Source organism: Coturnix japonica, chromosome 2, assembly GCF_054131305.1.
Source record: "Coturnix japonica strain WE chromosome 2, WE-NBRP24, whole genome shotgun sequence".
Lineage (NCBI taxonomy): Eukaryota > Metazoa > Chordata > Aves > Galliformes > Phasianidae > Coturnix > Coturnix japonica.
In genome coordinates, this window is record NC_140664.1 from 63964164 (window position 1) to 63982068 (window position 17905).

The following is a 17905-nucleotide window of genomic DNA, read 5'->3' on the forward strand; positions in this document are numbered from 1 at the left end:
TGCACATCAAACTAGATCCCCTGAAGGGTCCTCTCGTAATATTGTGCTACAAAAACATACCTCTCAAAAACAAAAGTTTCTAAAATGAATGAAACAATAGTGAGTCCCACATCTTTGCAGTCTGGCTGTAAATGTAAGCTGTCTCTAGGTCTCCACATATGTATGTTAGCACTAGTTTGACAAGTTAACTGGAATCACATCCTCTCGCCACACACATGGTTTTCACCAAGTACCTCCCAAAAGCACTAAATTAACAGAAGTTTTGAGTTATGTACATATGTAGCACCTTGGGTACCAAGGATCTGGATGTGGACTGGGTGTGACAGGGTCACTAGTCATCTGCTGAGGTCTTGGAGTACATGGGTACATATACTGGGTGCAGTAATCAACATGGAAGTGTTCTGCACTGTGTCTAGGGTGCAATATGAGAGTGTGCTACTTCAAGTATGGATTTTCCGTCAGCAGCAGCATTACAAACATGTATTGCTCCCAGGAACTAGTTTACTGTAAGTGCATACCATATCTAAAGGCATGTACAATTTCCTCATTATGGAAGGGAAAGTAAACACCAAAAGGAAAAAAAAAAAAATAAAAAAATTAAAAGGATTTGCCAATAAGGAGAAGTTATAGAGAAGTTATTGTTTGGGATAAAGCTCTTGAGGATAAATGAAAATAAAATCAATAAAATGTTGACAATTTGCTACCAGCTAAATTGGTCCCTCTTGTCTTAGATCTTCACCATCATCTGCATCCTTTACAAATGCAAATGTCTGAAACTTTCTGTTCTAAAACCCTGCATCCTACAGACTGCATAAAGCTTTTTCTTAGCTTACAACAGAAGTAGGCAGGATAGAAAAAAGATGAAATTAGTGCTGCATTTTTATAAGATATAGAGGTGAATTCACTAAGGCAGGATACGAGCCCACACAAAGTTTCAAGCTAATTGATGGGGTTCTCATTCAATGCATTTTTTTAAGGTCAGACTTCTCCCTAGAGTAAATACCTCAGGGTTGTTACTGAAATTTCCAGCATCTTTTCTTTCAGTGCTGTGACCTTCCAGATTAAAAAATAACTGCTTGCTTTGGAAAGCTGTGTGGCTTAAGAAATGAGCTCAGCTCTTTCACATAAGTATTGACAGCCCCCTTGGGTATCAACATCAGCCTGAAAAATGATGTAAATTTCATATTCTGAAGAAGCACCATATGCCCATATTTCTTTAAGAAAAGAAATATGAAGTCCTTCAGACAACAAGGAGAAGTTTCCTCACTCCCTACAAGCACACAAAAGGAAACAACTATACTGAACCCACGGCAGATGGAACAAGTCCCCAGCATGCTATGATGTTTGGCAATGCTCATTCAGACAAGCTATGGCAATTATTGCTGCTCTCCTTTACCTGGGGAAAGCTACAGGCCAACCCCACAGGGTCTGGTCTGGGGAGAATGTGCGTCCTGAGACCTACTCATGGTACTTCAGGTAAAGGATTAAACACACAAAGGTCTGAACAATGAGTTTGTGGACACTGCTGAGCAAACAGTAACTGCAGGAGATGGGAGAACGGCTCTTTGACACATCCAGAAATAAAAGTGATGTGCCCAGTTGTTGGGTAAGACTTTATGTGCCACCTGCCTAGCACCAAAGTCCCCAGCAAACCATGCTCAGACATCTGACTGTGAACTGGACTGAGAATCAGATCAAGCTGGTGACTGACAGGTAGAGACAAGCTGTCATCTGGAAAGCCGTGATGCTGACTGCAGCAGAGCACATCTCAATATATTACAATATGTTAGATGTATTAAAGCACTTCAGTGTGCATAGTTTAGAAGTTAGGGAGCACAAAGGGCATTTGCCTTTTAATAATGTTTTTATGAGCTGCCTGAGTGATTTGCAAGCAGTTCAATATCCACCGCTGCATACCATTACTGCTGTATTTCTTAGAAGACTGCTTGGATAACACAAGGGAGAAAATGACTGTGATCAAAGTAAAATTACAATACACAATTGCATTTCTGTGAACAATCTACACAGCTAATACAAATAGACTGGAAAAAAATCGATTCAACAGGATCCATAAAAAAAATAAATAAATAAAAAGCACCAGAGCAATGCTTCCAAAACAATACCCCATGAAGGTATGCTAACAAATAACTCTGTACTCTTATTTGGTTTATAATGTCGCTATAAATGTGAAAGGATCTACAAAAGGAAATGTTTACGAGTTCTTTTATTGGACCTCATTATGTGCCTATAACATTAAAAACAAATTATTTCAATCTTGCTCAGGACTAACTTGATCATCCTGAAATGTCACAATCAAATGGATTGCCTGCTCTTGCAAGATAGCATTGTGTATTTTCAATCATAATTCCGAATTCTTAAACACTCACTCATTAGTCTACCACTGCATTTTCAAATAAGTACTTTGTCAGGTTAATGTTCCTTTCAGCAGACAATGCAACCACAACATTATTTATACTTTGCAGAAGAGTTTTTATAAAAGATAGTGACTTTATAAACTCACTGGCTTGCTGAATTTATACTGTCTGTTGCTTATGTTGGCTTTTTATTCTTAGTAGGTGCCTAAAAATGTTCACATCTCACCTTGGTTGACCAGTCTTTTCTCCAGAGATCCACTGTGATCTGCATCGAGCTTTTCCCACTGTTACATTTCTTGTCTGAATTGTAAATAAATATGAAAGATCAAATTATATTCTCTATTTCAGAAATCATTCAAATTTCAGTGGGACATTTCCAGGATGGCACTAGGAAGATGTGGAAAAGGCACAAGTAAATTGATTTTTCTTTTTAATTGTGTTGTTGGTTTACCCTCTCTGTGCACATCAGTCTCACTGAATTACCTGCAGGGAGAACCCAACTTTCTGGATATTCATCTCACACCATTTTGCTGAGGAAGAGAAGGAGGGCATTTGGAAAAGACTATTACCTTTTTGGTTTTAGCATGCAGGGGCATCACTTTGGGCTGAGACTGTGAATTCAACATGGCTGCTGGTGGGCCTAGCCCTCAAATAACAAATCACATCTCACCCAAAGTATCTTGATGCTAGTCAGAAACTTTGATTCTGTTTCAGCTTATCTCTGAGCATGTCTTAGAGGCATTCAGTTAGTTACAAGTTTTGGAAAAGGAACCAGTAGCATGAGTAATTCTCTACAGCAAAATGTTGGTCCTGTTTAACGTATCTTTTCATAAATGACATTCTTCAAAACAGCCCAGTTTTTGGACAAGGCAGAGTAAAAAGAGAAGGGCTGTTATCATATTCCAGTCACATTTGGTGCACTCAGTGTGGCACATGGAAATATGAAGGGCAAGAGGTGGCCTTGAGGTTTTCTTTGGGTCCCCAGAGCAAAACCAGGCATTAGGGTGGCTGATATTTTGACAGTCTTTCGAATGTCCCATTGGTAGTTCTGAGTATGCTTTATAAATACACTCAGCTGCCAGCAGACTGAACAATGTATTTTTTACACTGGCAGCAATCTGCTTTTGCTGTGTCAATTTATGTTGGTTTTATTGGAAGACTTAATTCTGGTTATGACAGCTACGAAATTGTTCTGTGGTCCTGAAGGACTGATTATGGTTTTCCTACCTTCAGCCTGTTTTAGACATTCAAATCCTAAAGACAGATGCACTGCATTTGTTTTTGTTTGCAATAAAAGGTTCTCACAGCCAAGGTATGTAATCCTTTGGGTCCTACATTTCAGCATTAATAAAAAAGTAGATTCTTTTTTCTGAATTGCCTGGGAAAGGTTTCCTCTAAATTATACAGATTCCTGTTTGATTTCCTGCAGAAATAACAAGCAGGATTGTCACCTAACAGAGGGGATGCTAACTTTGCAGTTACTCTACATTGAAGGTTTGGCTTCTGTTGCTAAAAGAATATATGTGTGCAGGCTTTTCTACCTGGCCTCTCTATATGCCAGCTGTAGACATTAAGAGAGATGACTGCAGAGCTCTGGGTACATTTCATGGTGCTGCCAGCAGTATGGGTCTAATGAGTATACTTTCCTCAGAATCATCATTTATGTTCTCATTAGCTCTTGTTAAAAGACGTGACTTTCAACTTTTGCCATTAGATGTACAAATATATTATTAACACCTTTTAGTCCAACATGTCTACAGGAGCATTTATAACTGCAATCTAAAAAAATTATAATGGAAAGAACCTTTGCATGCACTAAAAAGCACGTAGAACATAAAGATACATTAAGTAGGGATTTTTACTATTCCCTTCTTGCATACTAAAGCAGTGATATTTATTATTCTGAGTCTATCTTTAGGCACACTTTTCTCCATCTTTCCAAAGGGCTGCACACAAAACACCCAGCAGTTTCATGTTTCATGCTTCCTCACCTGCTGATTCATGCTACTCGCAATCACAAGTGTTGAAGTATTTTTCCGGAGAGTCACTTTTTTCAAACTCATTGCATAGCTGTGTAACAAATGTTTGTGAAGGTATTAAAGGACTTTGGATTTTGCATGAAAAATATGAATATGACTGTGTCCATCTGCTCATGAGGTCCCATCTGCAGTACTACAGGTTAGATGGTAGGAGAAAATTTTTTGCTTGAAGGATGGTGAGGCACAGGCTGCCCAGAAAAGCTGTGGGTGCCCCATCCCTGGAGGCATTCAAGGCCAGGTTGGATGGGAACCTAGGCAGATGCATCTTGTGTGTGGCAGCCCTGCCCACAGCAGTGGTGTTTGAACTGGATGGGTTATAAGGTCCCTTCCAACCGAAGGCGCCACTTGGCATGGACAATGTCATGTGGTATCGTGGAGTCCTAGTTGATCTGATCAGAAATCTATTATGGCTAGTTTTAGGAGAGATCCAGATGTTAAATAATATTCAGTGTGTTCTGGCATTGCAATGCATTTCATGGAAAGAAGTTCAGCATGTATTTTCATCTACTGCATTTCCCATGTGATGATTTTACAAGACAATCCTCCAGGGAATCTTGCCAGTATATTCTGTTTGTGTTATCTGCAAATACCAGGGGAGACAAAGAAGGTATGAAAATGAGAATGGATGTTGTCCTACTACTATGTAATTGCAAGCCTACAGTTAGACAAAAATTGAGCTGCAGCTTGCAATATCACTGCTTAAACATCCTGTCAATCTGCTTTACTGTTTGAGATGAGGAAGAGAAAAAGACTATACTCTTACCTATCAACATAGACTAAAGTAGCTACATCAGCAATATCTGAAACAGTAGGAAAGGACTGTAAATGCTGGTGCTCAGTGACAGTCATAATGACCAGAATGTCTGAATTACAACAATAAAAACTTTTTACATGGGTAGTCCACAATTTTTATATGACAAAAAAATCATGCAGCTGCTGTTGTGACCAATATATGGATGAGAAAGCCTTAAAATACTTGTGATAAAGTGTTGCCAAAAAAGATCAATAAGAGGGACCCAGAGGAAATAAAAGAAAGATCTATATAGAAAACAATGGGGAAGGACAGAATTAAAGTGGACTTGTTTAGTAGTTGATAATCCTACAAAGTATATTTCTCCTGAAAAATATTAGAGACAGAGGCATCACTTTCAAGAAGCAATGAATTACAAACTGTAATTGCTTTGTCCTTTGAGGAGGCATGTCTTTGTTATCTATAGGAGCTACATTAACACTAAATGACGCCAATTTCCTATGTGTTGGAATTTTCCCTCCTGCTGCTTTCATTCTTCCTACCTGTTCTGCTTTGCCTGAAGGAGAGAAGGGGAGTTAAATTAATGAGTTCCATTTGAGATATACTTTCCCGGCAGCCAAATAATAGTGATAATTGTTATTCCTTAGATTTGACTTAGACATTTAGGCACACCACCTAAGACTTATGTTTATATACTTCGTTTTGCTTGATTCCTACTTCAAAATCCACAGCCACCTCCAAAGCATCCAATACAACAAAAAACTTATGGACAATGTTTGCAGTGTTTGCCTTTATCTGTTGCTTAAGCAGCTGCTGAAACATTGTCCACTGTTCAAATCTCTGAGTTGACCTACATTCCACAAAAGATTTCTCCTTGGAGGAGAACTTATCACAGAACAAAAAAATGCATAACCTCATAGGCCACACTCTCTTCTGTGTGAAAGTAAATCAAGAAGGGAAGTAGGGACACCCAGAACTGCCATCAACTCATCACTCCACAGCAATCATCATCCACACAGCTCTCCATTCAGCTCCTCACCCTTGTGGGAGGAACAGGGTTTTCTGTGAGCTTGAGACCACTGCTGACATGGATGAACACATCCTATAAGCCAAGTTCTTTCTGTATGGAGCTCCAGTGTTTCAGCAAGTGCCCTGCTCCACACAATCCTTTTGCAGAGCTGCTGGCTTAGTCCAACTCTGTGAGTGTGGGGTAGTGTGGGGGTGGGGAAGAATACTTAGAAAGAGACTTATTAATAAAGGCAAGTAACACAATGTTCTAATACCCCTCGCAGATGTACCACATTATATTTGAATTGTCACAGATCTGATCTCTGGCTCCCTGATAAGTGTTGCATCTTTAGAGGTTGGTGCTGCATAGCCTGAGGTTGTCTCAGTCCACCATTAAATAATTAAATTAATATTCATTTAATAATGAAACCTGGTGAGCTCTGAGATGAAACTGGAGCCTCACTCAGTCCATTCTGATAGCATCTTGCCTGACTCATCCCGGGGGTTGGGGACCTAAGCACAGAAATGTAAAAAAATCAATAAATACGTCAAAAATGCTTACCCACCATAATAAGACTTCCTTCTTCCTATGAGTCAGAAAAAGGAAAAAAAAAAAAAAAAAAAAAAAAAGGAAAAACATAAAACATTGCTTCTGTCACTTAAAAAAGTCTGCATAGCTGTAACAGGGGAACCAAACAGACTCCTTCTCAAAGGTTTTCAAGTGGGTTTTGTTTCATCTCTTACATTTTGTGTTCTGCTCCAGGCCTTAAGCAGAAAACACACAGCTGCAGTCGATTTCCCATGAAACAGCCACAAATCCAGCTCTGTGCCCAGGTAATCTGCAATGCTGTGCAGGGGACTCTGAGCAGCCACAAAACTGGGAAAAGGGGCTGTGCCCAGTCCTCGCCCTCATCTTTAGCACTGCGCTGTTTTGTGACCTAAAATGTGGGCATTTTAAAATGGCTTTTTTAGGTATATAACAGGTGTCATGTCTTTGATGTGCTGCTTCTGGTGCTCTTCGCAGACAGGTAGGTGATGGGAACACATGGTGATGTCCCCAGAACATGAGCTGGTGCTCAGCCCTGAGGAAGAACTTGCCTTACAAGCCATGCCTCATGCAGTCTGGTGCAGTCAACAAAACAAGACAAGACATCCCTCTTTGCAATGAGAATGCTGAGTAAATTACATGAACGGAGGCATGAAATTTCACTAAAAGGTCCCAGCTACCAGCTATGTCTAAGAGTCATGGATCACTACATCCAGCTTAATAGGGCTGCTCTCATTGAAGGAAAAAAGATCATCCTGGGGATGAGATGACATGTGAAGCTTTTTAACCCATGGCAGCTTATCAGCAATCTGCTCCTCACTTCCGACAGGAAAAACCTTCAGCATCTTTAGGGGAAATGACTTAAGGGAACATCAGTGTCAGCACTAATAATCAAATGATGGAGGGCTTTTTTCACAGCCTTGCTAGCACAGAATTTTGTTTTAACCTCATTGGTCGTAATGAAAGAAATATCCTGAAGTCTGCACAAGATACATCCCTTGGGCAATGCCATCAACTCAATGAATTTCTATAAAAAGATTAATTGGGACAGTTGTAACATGTCTGTATTCCCATGCTAGATCACTAATTACCTCCATTTGTTTTCCATAATGGACTTCTATCTCAGTGGAGGTTTTTTTGCCACGAATTTTTTTTTTTTCTCGCTTGCAGCAATAGCAAACCCACATTCACTTTTGTCCCTCCAAGGGCAGTGCTGTCTTTTTCCCATTTTTTCAGCCTTCAGGCCTGTATAGCGGTGTCTACCACACAAGTTCATGCAATTACCCCAGGAATCAAGTGTATCCTGTGCTCAAACATGAGTCAAGCTCTTGCACTCATTTATACCCCGAGAAGTCCAGAGGGATTTTAATGAGCACGGTGGAGACTTGGGTAAGATCTGTGGATTTTTTAGGATTTTCACAGCTGTTTTCAGCACCTGCAAAATTACCCAGATGTTGCAGTGCTATATTCTGTGTGGTTCTTACAGAACAACAGGCAGCTTCTCAGTCCTTTGCTTACTTTTTTTAATAATTGCTGGTTTATAAAATCTGCATGTGTGATTTTGAAACAGTAGCAGATTCATAAAGTCAGGAAATTGTTGTGCCCTGGAAGACTTGTTGTTGCCATGATGGGGATGAGGAGGAGGGAGCAGAGGAGCTGCAGAGCTGCCTGGCTTGTGCAGACTCCATCACTTGTTTTTTCTCCCCTGCATCTGAGGTAAATCCACCACTGCTCCCTACTTCCCTCTACTTTTTCTTATTATTGAAGTCTCATGGATTTCTTCTTTTAAATTACATTTTTAGGAACTCCACCTCCTCTCAGAAGCAAACTGTTACTGCTCCCATTGCATTACTGATTTTGTCTTCTTAACCAAGAATCTTTTTTTTTTTGTATTATTTTGTGAGTACACTTTTGGATCATGCCATCACATGATGGTTGTTTTTTTCTTTTAATTTTCTATCAAAAAATGAATATAAGTAATTGATTGATTTTTCTACTATTCTTTCTGAAGAATTAAATGAACCTGTAGTTACACAGTTGCCTAGCAATACCAGCGAATAACTGCAGCACACAGAATAGACCCTGGTTTTAAAAGTACTAAAAAATCAATGGCAATGACAAGCTAGCATGTAGTTATGAACAAAGGTTGATAAGTTTCTGTTTTCAGGAAAGATGTTGGACTCACCTGGCCTGGAAATAAAACACAGGTACCTAATATGCAAGCTCCCAGGTCAATGAGGAGAACTGAGGACACTAGCAGTAATTGGGACACTGGGGTTTAGGATAAACAAGGGTAATATATCAGCTAAACTGATCCTCATTTCCACCTTTTGTAACATGAGACATCAGTGATATATTCCATTCACATGTCTCAGATGTATGGCACTGAAACTGTGCTGGATGCAAAAGGCAGGGGAAAAGATTGGCCAGTACATGATAGCAGTGGACATGATGTGATTGTTTAGAAGAGTGTTTCCATAATGAAAGGGAATTGAGAAATCTAATTTGTCTTTATCTGCTTTGGCGCACAGAGCTGTGCTGTGCCCAGGGACACACTCTGCTGCAGAATGTCTGCCCAGCATCTCCAGAGACTCAGAAACCAAAAAACACACCACCAGACAGGAGCGAGGAGCTCCAGCTGCCAGCACAATGCAGCTGCAAAGTTTAAAACTCATACAAAAAGCCTCTGCACTCACCCAAAAACTTCACTGAAGGGCTTTAAAGAGAAAGAGAGCTTTGAGCTGACTGAAAGTACCTAAAGCTACAGCTATCCTGGCAGGTGCTGTAGTGCAGCTGCAGAGTGGAGTGAAGAGTGAGGGAGATGGAGCTGGCATTCACACCATGCATTCGAGGGGCTTGCATTAGATGACTGACTGCCCCCATGGTGTCTCAGCACTACCTGGCAGCTGCAAGGCACATCAAGTGGAGAGCAATTCCGGGACGAGCATCATTTGAAGTGAAGGCTCATTCACTTGCCTCCATGGCATGAGTCAGAGAAATGGTGACCAACTGCAGTTCAAAAATGCATTTGGAACACAAACCAAAAATGCCGAGATGGGCACAGGCTGCAAGGGAGGTTTTGGGTGCACAGCCAGCATCTCAGAGACAACTGACCCTTCACATTTCTCCATGGAATTTCCCAAGGGCATCAGGAAGTGATGACAAAATGGTGGTGTGAAGAGAAAGATGAGAAGATGGCCTTCCTTTCCGCTTCCCTTCTCCCTAGAGGGCACTCAGATGGGAGGATGGAAGAGCAGATTGTGCATCCTCCTCTTCCCCAAGGGGATGAGCCCCCATTTACTGCCTGCTCGGAGGATGCTAGGATTGTCAAAAGCTGAAGGATACCCTGAGGTGAAGCTCTATTGATGTGTATTACTTTGAATCAATGAATATTTCATTATTGGAGAGAGAGAATATGAATCAATAATTCAGGAGTAAGGAAAGGGAAAGAGCTGGGTTTGAGCCACTGCTAGAGGATACATTTCACTTTAAAGTACTTTAACTCCATGGTCTCTTCAAAAAACACCTTAACTACAGGCACCTACAGTCTCTTCAATAAAGTCCTAAAGCCAATAATACTCATCAGAGAATTAAAACCATCCTTTGCCCCCATTAATCTAATGAACAATCAAAGTTTAACATATGGCTTCAAACCAGGATTTTCTGTTGCCTTGAGCTGCTGTAAGAATAGAAAACATGGAAATACTGCTTAGAAGGACCTTCTGGAGGCAGAGAAAGAGCGAATAGAGACAAAATTGTTGGGAAATACTGGGAGAGGAAAGAGCAAACCTGTGTTAATTGAAAGATATTTAAATAATTGAAATAATTGCCATGAGATAAAGACACAATTAGGGAAGCACTGGGTGTACTTTTAGCAGGAATAATATTTCTGCTCTAATTTCATTTTGAACTGAACCTTGATGAAAAAAGGAGATAAAGGAACAGTGATACAGAAGAAAAAAAACAAGCCTGTTTTTCTAATGAAGCAAAACAGGCTGATGCTTCCAAAGCATCAAAGTCCATCTTGAAGTACCTGGAATTTCTTTAATGTGAAAGCAAAATAAATGAATGTTGCCAAAACCAGTTATGTCTGTGAAAGCACTGCTAACAATCATTTATTACTTGGGAAAAAAATTAATAAAACAAAATGGTTTTCAAATTGTTCAGATGCCTTTTTCCAAAAGCACACATTTTCAAATCAACCCTTCCTGACATGGGAGTTGTAATGCCTTTATCACAGAAAATATTACAGACAAATTTGAGATGCGTAAAGTGGTGGTATCAGAATAAAGCATTTTATCTCACTTCACTATTTTTACTTTTATTTTTAATCAAAGCTCTTTTGCTTTTGTCCTCAGAAATTGTACAAAATATTTTCCCAGCCTGCTCCCTTCCCTTGAGGTAACCCATGCAACAAGAGCAATGTGCTCTGCTACTCTCAGCAGCAAAACACTACACTGATGGACATTTTTATCCATGTACAGCACTCAAAATAATTATCCTATACTACAGGGAAGAGCTTTCTTAATATTTTGGTTTTGGGTACATGAGTTAATATTGCCCATATGCACAGGAGCAGTAACGGCTTTTGAGGTCTCTTTCTAGAACTTGCATTGCTGTGAGTGCTCATTTGTACAATAAGTAGCAAAATGAAGACTGGAATATCTCCTCTGATATCCTCAAAGAGTAAAAGATGCCCTGAGGTGTGTTCGTTTTGGTGTACAAGGACTGACCAGGCACAAGTAGGTTAACTTCAAGCTGTCAGGGAGGGTTTGCTTATTAAATAATTAACTGTGTGAATAAAATCCTGACAAAATTGCTGCTAACTTCAGCAGCATCTGGATTTCACCCCAGGTGCTTTCCAAGGATACACATTTCTTTTTGCAGTGAAACAACAGGTGACGAAAACCAGACATTTGATATCTCTGTTTTTGGAGCAGATGCACTCCCTTGAGAGCTCAACTACCTCTTCTCCAGGGTTATAATTTGTCCACTCCTGATGGAAAAGCTGGGGGCCTTAGCAGGAGGCAAGGTGTTGAAGGAGAAGTTGCAGGTGTTCTGAAGGACCAGGCCCATCTCATCTCTCAGGGGAGGCCTGAAGGTGTACACAGGTGTACGTTAAGTGTATGTTCATCTCACCTTGTTTCTCCAAATGGACAAACTCTTGATTAAGAGAAAAAGATCAAAAAAGGTCCAGCTATCCAGCACTCTCTGAGACTCTTCCAGCTCCTTCAAGGATCCTTTGCTACGATCAGCAGGTGCTGCCCTGGAGGTGACGGGACCAGTGTCACGGGTTACCTAGATTTACCTGTGCCCGTGACAGTGGCTGCCACCCCAGAAATGAAGGGAAAGAGGGGAATGGACAAAAACAGTGGCAGCAATCTAAGGAGGAAACTTATTTTACTAAATACGATATTGGAATACAAGATAACACAATATAATACAATATAATTGAGGCTGATAAATCAAACAAGAGAGAGAAAGAGAGAGAGAGAGAGAGAGAGAGAGAGAAAGTCCCCAAAAACCGGGAGGCCTACTGTGAACTCTAGGCAACAGGGCTGGAACACAGAGAGAGCGAGAGAAGAAGAGACCATTCCAGCCTGGGAGTGAGATTATATATGTCCTCCTCCGGTGATTCATCTCTGGCTGCGACGTCCTCTGGGATATGTAGTTCTCCTCAAAGAGCTGAGTACTCGGGACACTGCCATTTCATGGAACTGGAGTATGAACCTTCCACACTTCCACATACCCTCAATTACACTTCCACATACCCTCAATTACACTTCCACATACCTTCAATTACACTTTCACATACCCTCTATTACACTTCCACATACCCTCAATTACACTTTCTTACACCATCAAAACAGTTTGTCCCATTGAAACACCCTAAATACCATATAACTTTCCCTTAGCAATCCATATTGTTCAGGATATGGTCTTCCTCCACAGATTCATTCACGGGACTTGTAAACATAATGACTGACATCATCTGGCGCTACACGGGAGATTTCATGGCCCCTGACATCGTCTGCAGAGTCATCCGGTACTTACAGGTACAGGACCACATGCTCTCTTGTATGCCCAAACTCACCCTAGCAAAATGCTGCACAGATGCTTTGTTGCCACCCAAAATGCTAAAGTAGTCATTTAACATTTAAACTTGTTTATTTAAAACACATTAAGTCCTTTATGTTTTTTAGGCCAGAAAAAGAAAAGAGGTCTGGGTGAAAATATAAGTTTAACCATAAGCTTTTTTATCTGGCACCGATATCTACAGTAAACGTTTTGACTACTTTCTTGTCTATCTTCTGCTCCAGGTGGTCCTCCTCTATGCTTCAACCTACGTGCTCGTGTCACTGAGCATAGACCGATATCATGCCATAGTTTACCCCATGAAGTTCATGCAAGGAGGTAGGAGCATTTCCATACCTTGCTACTGCCACGGATAGTATTGGCTACCTTCGTTTTGCTAGGAAGTGTTTCAAAATTATTAACCCTGTTCCCGTGAATTATTAATTCCTGCTGGACTCTGTTACCATTCTCTGAATGGCAAAATAGCTGTGATTTCCAGATTTATTAAACTGCACTTAGCCTTTAGCAGTTTTTATAAGCATTGTGTTTGCAAAGAATGAAATGACATTTTAAAAGCACAGAGGTTTTTATTATCTTCCAGCATTTTGAGAAAATTATTATGGGCAAAAGGTATCCCTTACAGCTATACTGACTCTAGGAGCAGCAAAGGCATTATTACCTGTACACTCACATGAAAAAATAATTTGGATAGAGTACAGTGTTGGGAATTGATATGACAGTTTGATGTGAACTTCAAAAACTATAGCAACTAAGTTTGGACATTGATTCTATCTTAAAAATTTCTTCAGTTTGTTATTTTTGCAGCATTGTATGCTTAGCGACACAGTTTAAAAAACACGATTTCTTTCCTCCGCAGCTGAAAGTCTGAAGTTATGTATGTTGCACAGTGTGAATAAATAGCAATAACAGCAGGGGGGAAGGGGATCAGTTACAGAAGCCATGGTGACTAAAAAATGCACTTCAGTCATAGAGAAATATCATTCTTACTTTGGACTAATGATGACTTTTGACCAACTGCTCTATTTGGGGGATCAGAATAATGGTCCTCTTTGGCCTTAAAAAGCTGTGAATCCATCGCAGCCCGGGCAGTGTTGCATCTTTGGCAGATGTTAAAGCCTGAAAGCTTCAAATGCTTGTGTGAAGTTCAGCCTAACATCCCCCAGCATACAGACTGGCTTTTTCAAAGTGGGAGGATTGCTACCAAGCCTTTATGAGCAGGCTTTTGGGTATACAGGGTATGCTGCAGCTCCCACCAACCTGGGGTTCACAAACCACCTAGAGCCAAGCAGACCCAATGACATTTCTTCTTTACAGTACCTCCTGAGCTTAGCAAAGAGGTTGTAAGAACAACAGAGACAAAAAACCTCCATAAGTGCCTTTTTTTTGTTGTTGTTGTTGTTGTTGCTGCTATGGAAAATTTGCTAGTTTAAAGAACAAATTGTATGCAATTTTTTTTTTTATTCTCTCTGAAAGAGTGCTTTCTTTTATGTGACGCAGACTCCATTAAACTCTTCCTACACTTGGTGGGGTGCAGAATATCTCAGTCCTAAGAGATTTCAGTACTCATCCTACTCCACAACAATGTTGCATTACCCCTCATCTGTCCTGCATCCTGCAGAAACGCACCATTCCTCCACCACTCAACACAGGATGGCCAGAGGCTGAGCTGTAGTTCATTTTATAACACAGTGATAAGAAGTCTAGGATAGCTGAAGGAGTACACCTGTTTCCCCTCATCACATTTACTGAAACCCAAGTGGTTCAGGATGCTTTTCTAAGATCTGGCATGCTCATCAAAATGAGCACCCTGATGAGCACCAGCTGCTTCCAGCAGGGCTGGTACCACAGACAGATGCCTTTTGTAGAGCCAGGATCATGTAACCAGCTGTGTGTGTTCAGTGGGAAAAAGGAGGCAGTGGTAAATTCAAAAGAATGCCGAAGGAGGCATATTCATCACTGAAACTTCCTGCAATACATACATGCATAACCTTTCGCACTTAGCTGCCCCTGGCAGAGGTTTCCTGTGTGCAGTTCTTAGCAGTCTTGCAGAAGAACAAAATGACTTACAAAACTTTGTCAGTGGTGATGACCCAGAAACTGTCAAAACAGTTCTGAGTCAATCAGTGGTAAGTAGCACGTGTTCTTTCTTTTCAGAGTGAAATGCTCATCCCCCGAAACCCTTCAGTCAAGAAACAAACGAGTTGTTTACCCTTTTCAAACATTACATTCACCTGCAGCCTTGAAAATATTATTTTGGAAAGAAAAAAAAAAAGGTCAAACATTTTCTTTAGAAAGTGTCAAATGATTTGTACTATTTTTTTTAATTATATGTTTGATTCCTTGCCTCAAGTTATGTTAAAAAACATTTGAAATAAGCTGCACTCCTAAAGGCTTCTAAGAAGATAGATAGATTCGAACAGTGAAATATTTCATATTACACTTTGCAAATATGTAATTGAGCGCAGAAATTGCAAGATGGAGAAGAACTGCACTTTTTAATCCCCACACTTCTGCTCTATGAGGCCCCAACAAATCAAATCATAAACAAAAACTGAAGATTGCAAGCTCAAAGAGGGAAGAAACCGAAAACTTACAATGGAAAGCATTACATAAATATTTCAGATATGTAAGACCAGCGTACAAACTGACCAACAGCAGTCAACAGAACTGCTTAAATAAAAGACAAAATGTAAACAGATGAAAATTGACCCCTTTATGGTTTTGGGGTGCAAACGCTGAGGTCCATTAGATCACTTAGATCCTGAAATAGTTCTCTCCAGATTTAAAATGGCACTTTCTTGGAAGAAGGATTGCGTAACATTGCCATTCACAGTAGCAGGGAGCAATACTCCCAGCAGAATGTGCATTCCCGCCAGATGTGGGTAGGGGCACGCAGAGGTACACAAAGCCCTTATCACAGTGTCGCTGAAGGAAGAAAAACAAAAGGGATGGAGACTACATCGAAAGAGGGTGGCCAGCAGGGCAAGAAAAGTGGCTTTTTCCCTCCTTCCTTCTCTTAGGAAGATGGGCAGAGAGAGCTGGGCTTGTTCAGCCTGGAGAAGTCCCCTGGGAAACCTCATTGTAGCATTCCAGCACCTTATATATAACTTATAAACAGGAGGGGGGCTGACTTTTTACATGGACTGCTAGTGATAGGACAAGGGTGAACAGCTTGGAACTAAAAGAGGAGAAGTCTAAGTTAGATGTTAAGAAGAAATTCTCTACACAGAGGGTAGTGAAGCACTGGCACAGTCTGCCCAGAGAAGCTGTGCATGCCCTATCCCTGGAGACATTTAAGGCCAGATTGGATTGGGGTCCTGGGGAGCCTGAGCTGGTGGGAGGTAGCCCTGTCTATGGCAGGGAGTGGGAACTAGGTGAGCTTTAAGGGCCCTTTCAACCTGAGCTATTCTGTGATTTTACAATTCTGTGAAAAGGACAGTTATGACAGCCAGTAACCAGAGCTTATGGCAAATTCCTGCTAATGCTGGGTGTTGGTTTTCAATGTTAGTATGGAAAAAAAAAATCTCAACTTAAAGAACAATATCATTTTGAAAGGAAAACACAGGGCAAATAGAATATTATACAGAATGTTATACAGAATATTAGAAATGTGTTATTTGATTCCATTTATAACTTATATGGTCCTAGTTATATAATTTGCCAGCATTTAGAGCATTATAATATTATAAATAAACTGCTTATGAGGCAGCCAGTTAACATTAATCCAATAAAACACAAATCTACCCAGATGCTACCATTGCTCTGCAAAGCTTTTAAGACTAGCAAGGCCATGTTTTATCAAACACATGGAACATTTAAAAACAAAAATAAGTGAACACTGCAGCTACTATTTTATAGAACACAAAAATAAAATAACTCTATTGCCAAACCCAAACTGCCTACTTCTCGTCAAATTAAGGGTGTATGTTATCTAACCGTGACCTTTCCACCTTAGAAACAGACATGTAGGTCCCATCAAGGCTTGTGCGCATTCCGATCAAGTAGCTTGCTCACAGTCTGAAGCGCTTTCTGTCAGGAAATATTTTATGAAACTCTTAATATTCCTTTTGCTAAGTTTATTCTGTTATGCTTTGGGAAACCTCATGCTTCTTCTCTGCCAGTGCAGTATTTATAGACTTAATCTAAACCTCTCACTTATGTGGTTGTCATCAGAGTTCCCCTATGCCCAAGATTAGAAGGACTATATTTTGCTGAATGTGGGCAGCATTTAAAGATGAGCAGGATAAATGAATATTTGCAACTGATGTTTTATAAAGCATAAAATTGCTTTTAAAATGCTTCTCCCACATGCTTTCATATTGCTCTTTGAGATTCAAGGAAGAAAGTCATACTTCTTGACATCAATAATTTAAAGTGATTTTCTATTTCACATGCCACTCCAGGTATTTTGTAGGGAGGATGGACAGTAAAGTGTTTCAACACTGAGTCTTCTTGGATCAAAAATCTGTCCCCATCTGTTCCTCCAACAATCTGACTTTGGTGGAACAACTACTGCTGAGGATCACTAGTATAACACAGATCAGCTACACACTTTTTACCCCACACTTTTTAGCAAGAGCTACACAGATTTTAGTTGAAAGATATATATTTATGAAATCTAAAGCTTCTGTTTGCTCCAACTAGTTGTTTTTTATAGAATCCTTTGGGTGTCACATGGCATCATTTAGTTATCTACCAGTTTTCCCTATCTGCTGAGAACACCATAAACCAGGTGTAAGTAGTAACACAAATTTGCTTTAGCTCTCATTCCTGATCCTTGAACTGCCATTCTTCACCAGGCAGTCTGGCAGGATCTCCTAGCCTCTGGCTGCTGCAGCAGTTGAAACATTGGGCATGTGTCCACCAGCTGGAGATGAGGTTGGTCTCCACTGACATTTCAGTTTCTACCTTGCTGACCCTGACTCATTTCTTTCCCCTAACACTTCAGATTTGATGGACCCTTATCATTTTTAAATGAAACACTCAAAGTGTTGAAACACTACAAGACAATAACAATATGGCTTTTTAGTGTGAGCAAGAGATGAAATTCCCCCACTCCTCTGCAGTCTTTTCAGCACCTACTATTCAG

The 17905-nt window shown here is 40.3% G+C and overlaps 1 protein-coding gene across 1 annotated transcript in view; it reads left to right on the top strand.

Annotated features, from left to right (window-relative positions):
* NPSR1 (neuropeptide S receptor 1) overlaps nucleotides 1–17905 on the top strand; it is a 54130-nt gene that overhangs the window by 24715 nt on the left and 11510 nt on the right. The window contains exons 3-4 of the mRNA XM_015855020.3: nucleotides 12673–12776; nucleotides 13041–13134. Coding sequence (XP_015710506.1) covers nucleotides 12673–12776; nucleotides 13041–13134 — 198 coding nt within the window. The remainder of the gene's footprint in view (nucleotides 1–12672; nucleotides 12777–13040; nucleotides 13135–17905) is intronic.